This window comes from Pteropus vampyrus, unplaced genomic scaffold, assembly GCF_000151845.1.
Source record: "Pteropus vampyrus isolate Shadow unplaced genomic scaffold, Pvam_2.0 Scaffold723, whole genome shotgun sequence".
NCBI lineage: Eukaryota > Metazoa > Chordata > Mammalia > Chiroptera > Pteropodidae > Pteropus > Pteropus vampyrus.
The window spans coordinates 483,440-487,843 of NW_011889504.1; the positions used below are offsets into that span (position 1 = coordinate 483,440).

At 45.3% G+C, this 4,404-nt stretch overlaps 1 protein-coding gene across 1 annotated transcript; it reads left to right on the forward strand.

Moving 5' to 3' along the window:
• The first annotated feature begins 2,238 nt into the window (after positions 1 to 2,238).
• Positions 2,239 to 3,229, forward strand: LOC105309342 (olfactory receptor 2B11). Its single transcript, XM_011385468.1, has one exon. The coding sequence runs from the start codon at positions 2,257 to 2,259 to the stop codon at positions 3,211 to 3,213; it is 957 nt and encodes a 318-aa protein (XP_011383770.1). The 5' UTR covers positions 2,239 to 2,256; the 3' UTR covers positions 3,214 to 3,229.
• The last annotated feature ends 1,175 nt before the right edge of the window (positions 3,230 to 4,404 follow it).

The following is a 4,404-nucleotide window of genomic DNA, read 5'->3' on the forward strand; positions in this document are numbered from 1 at the left end:
CAGCAAGGTCAGATGCAAAGGTGGACTGGTCAGGCCATTAGGGAGTGCAGTGTGTGTGTGTCTGTGTGTCTGTGTGTCTGTGTGTGTCTGTGTGTATGTTCATTCACATGTCTGTGTGTGCATGTGTGCAGGTGTGTGTGCATGTGTGTGTATATTCACACATACCCATATGTGCTCAGTACACTGAACTGGAAATTTCAGAAAGCCTGTCCAGCCTCTCAATCCCCTCACCCCTTTCCCTTTGACATTCCTGTCCTTTCTCCAGCCTTCTTTTCTGTCTCAGTCATTTGCACTAATGCTTTACTGCTTCCCAAGTCACCAGCAAAGTGCTGGAGAGAATAAAGGCCAAGAGCAAGACTCTAGGTTTCAGTTTTGCTTTCCACATGCAGCTAGGCAGACAATCGCAGGTAGACCAGCCATCCTCCACACCACTCTGCTCATGGTGAAGCAGGTACAGGCATACACTTGCCCCGGCGTCAAGGCTCTAAGGTGCCATCATATAGAATTATCACAGCGCCTGGCTCATGGCAAGTGCTTAACAATCCGTATAGACTAAGTGCAGCCCCTATCTACCCGTCTCTTTTTCTTAGTTTATTTCATTTTGTTTAAATCTTTCTTCACTATCCCTGCAAGTCAACCTTTCTTGTCCAGTTTAGACTCTGAGAAGAAATCTTAGAATCAGAAATCTAAGAAAGAGAAGTGGCATGATTCTATTTTTATTTTAAAAAGTGTGCAAGCCTATTTTGCCCTGCCCAGCTCATGGCATCAAAACTGGGGTCCTGAGCTCCCGTTAGAGGTAAAATAACCAAATTCTATAAGATTTATCCTAGACATATTTTTGATAGAATAGTGGGAAGAAGTTTAATAATTGGGTGTTCCGCAAAAATATTAGGAAATTTAGAGCAAATAGTACGTACTTCTGAAATAGCAGAAGAAGAAAGGTGATTTGTGCTTATTTACCTATTTAAACCCCAGAGTTTGAGTTGTTTTCAATAATATCAGATTTCATTAGAATGTAAGACTTTGGTGGGGTGGAAGGGTGATTCTTTAGTGCAGCATCCAACCTGAACAAATCTCCATGAATTTTATAGTTAATTCATAAAGCACCAAATAAGAAACTAAAAATGAAAAATGAATCCTTTGTCAGTGACTTATTTTTTTAAACTTATTTCCAGTCCAGCCCTATGTGGACTGCATGATCCCATCGTGAATTTGAGGCTGTCCATCCTGGGGAGAGGGTAGGAGGTGGAGGCTGGTGGGCTCAGTGGAGAGGCCCTGTGAATCAGCAGGGGACAACACAGTTGTTCTCTAACAGCAGAGGAATCCAGAAATCAAAGCACTGTATTTTTCAGCTCCAAGAGGAAGCAGCTGCTTGGAAAACTTGTACAAGAAATTCAGCCGTCATTCAAACTGCCCGATATGTGTTAGCTCTGGTGGCAGCCTGGCCCTTTGGTGGGCAGCACCAAGGGCTCTGTTTCTTACTCAGGTCAAGATCTTTGTCCCCATGCTCAAATCCTATGCTCCGAGGTCTTATTGGGCGTCATGATCAAGTCATGGGTGGGAGTGACTTAGCTCCTTGACCCCAAGCCCATGAAGGGTGCTGGATTATGCTCCTGATAGCACTGCCTGTGTGTGAGTAGCCATGAGGAGAGGGGAGACCAGCACTGGTGCAGAGACCCAGAGAACCGTAGAAGGTGAGTAGGTGTGTTTGTATGAATGACTCCCCCAGCTGTTTACAAAGCCCTTATGCTTGCTTTATGCCCCTCTCATCTCCCTCCCACCACCTCCTCCAAAATGCAAAACAAGAAAACCTAAGAAAGTGCTCAATTCCTTGTCAATGAGTTTGTAGAGAGAAGTCAGACTTTCTAATGTGATAGGAGATATGGCAGGCTTGGACCAAATTGCAAGAAAACTGTCCATATGGAATGCCTTCACAAATGTAATGCCCCTTTACCATCCCCAAGACTCTGTAGTTGAGGCGGATATTCTCTCCCCTTCTTACAGATGCAGAAATTGAAGTTTGGAAAGATTAAATGGCATAGTCAATGGCATATAATAGGAGGGAGAGCTAGACACATGTGCAGCTGCTCTGCCTCCTGGTCCTGACTCCCGCACGGCGCGGTGTCTCCACAGAGGTAAGACGGGTGAAACCTATACAGGAAAGCACAAGCACGAATTGAAGAACTAATTTCTCCTCTCAGGTTCCACTCATTTTGACTTTCTTGATTCATGACAGGTGACAAGAAATGCTTCGGCATGAGAACTAACAACCAGAGCTTCCTGCGGGGAGCCCCTGCAGACTTCATCCTTCTAGGTGTTTCCGACAGGCCATGGCTGGAACTCCCTCTCTTTGCAGTGCTCCTGGTGTCCTATGTCCTTGCCACACTGGGGAACATCGCCATCATCCTGCTGTCCCGACTGGACCCCCAGCTGCACGGCCCCATGTACATCTTCCTCAGCCACCTCTCCTTCCTGGAACTCTGCTACACCACCACCACTGTCCCTCAGATGCTGGTCAACATGAGCAGCTCCAGGAAGACCATCAGCTATGGTGGCTGCACAGTGCAATATGCAATTTTTCACTGGTTGGGTTGCACCGAGTGCATCATCCTGGCCGCCATGGCCCTGGACCGCTACGTGGCCATCTGCGAGCCACTGCGCTATGTCCTCATCATGCACCGCCCTCTCTGCCAGCAGCTCGTGGCTGTGGCCTGGCTCAGTGGCTTTGGCAACTCCCTAGTTCAGGTAGTCTTGACCGTGCAATTGCCTTTCTGTGGGCGGCAGGTGCTAAACAACTTCTTCTGTGAGGTGCCAGCTATGATCAAACTCTCATGTGCTGACACAGCTGTGAATGACGCCACACTGGCTGTGCTGGTGGCCTTCTTCATTCTGGTCCCTCTAGCTCTCATCCTTCTCTCCTATGGCTTCATTGTCCGTGCAGTACTCAGGATCCAGTCCTCCAAGGGACGGCACAAGGCCTTCGGGACCTGCTCTTCCCACCTGGTGGTGGTCTCCCTCTTCTACCTCCCTGCCATCTACATGTACCTGCAGCCCCCTTCCAGCTACTCCCAAGAGCAGGGCAAGTTTATCTCCCTCTTCTATTCCATAATCACCCCCACCCTCAATCCCTTCATCTACACCCTGAGGAATAAGGAAGTGAAGGGAGCGCTGAGAAGACTTCTGGCAAGGGTCTGGAGGCTCCGCGGGGGATGAAGACCTGCAATGTGCCAACCCCCACTGGTCACAGAGCACCAGACCCAGAGAACCTTTCATTTAAAGAGCCAATTAGCAAACAGTGGAAATGTTTTGAGAAATTTCAGGATCCCTCTAAATCCCCCATCCAAAATATCTCGCCCCCTGCATTGTCACAGCACCTAAAATCCCACTTCCTCCACAGTCTTTACTTCTCCCTGCCACACACATGAAATATTAAGCTCTCATTTAGAATCAAAGGAGAGATAAAGAACTTCCTAGACAAGAAAATGATAAAGAAGTTCATCACGACCAAGTCAGTACTACAGGAAATGTCGAAAGGTTTTCTTTAAGAAGAATAAGGAGAAAAAAAAACAATAAAAAATATGAATAAGAAAATTGCAATAACTGTATGTCTAGTGAAAACTAGTTAAAATGTAAATGGATTAAATGCTCCAATCAAAAGGCATAGGGTGTCTAAATAGATAAGAAAACAAGCCCCTTACATATGCTGCCTACAGAGACTCACTTCAGATAGAAAGGCACACACAGACTGAAAGTAAAGAAATAGAAGAAGATATTTCATGAAAATGGAAACAATAACAAAAAAAAGCTGAGGTGGTAATACTTATACCAGACAAAATAGACTTTAAAACAAAGGCTATAGCAAGAGATGAAGAGGGACCCAGTAATCTCACTTCTGGATATTCATCCAAAGAAACCCAAAACACTACTTTGAAGGAACATGTGAATTCATATGTTCGTTGCAGCATTATTTATGTAGCCAAGATATGGAGGCATCTTGGGTGTCCATCAACACCCAAATGAATGGATAAAGACAGGTGGTACATATATACAATGAAATATTACTCAGCCATTAAAATAATGAAATCTCGCCATCTGCAGCAACATGGATGGACTTAGAGAGTATTGTGCTGAGTGGAGTAAGTCAGACAGAGAAAGAGAAATGTCAGAAGTGGAATCTAGAGAACAGGATAAACAAACAACAGAAACAAGCTCATAGATACAGAGAGTATTTTGATGGTTGTCAGATTGGGGTGTTAGGGGATAGCAGAAGAGGGAGGGGATTAAGAGGCACAAATTGGTAGTTACAAAATAGTCACCTGGATGTAGAGTACAGCATGGGGAATATAGTCAGTAGTATTGTAATAACTATATGGTGTCAGATGGGTACTGGATTTATCGGAGTGA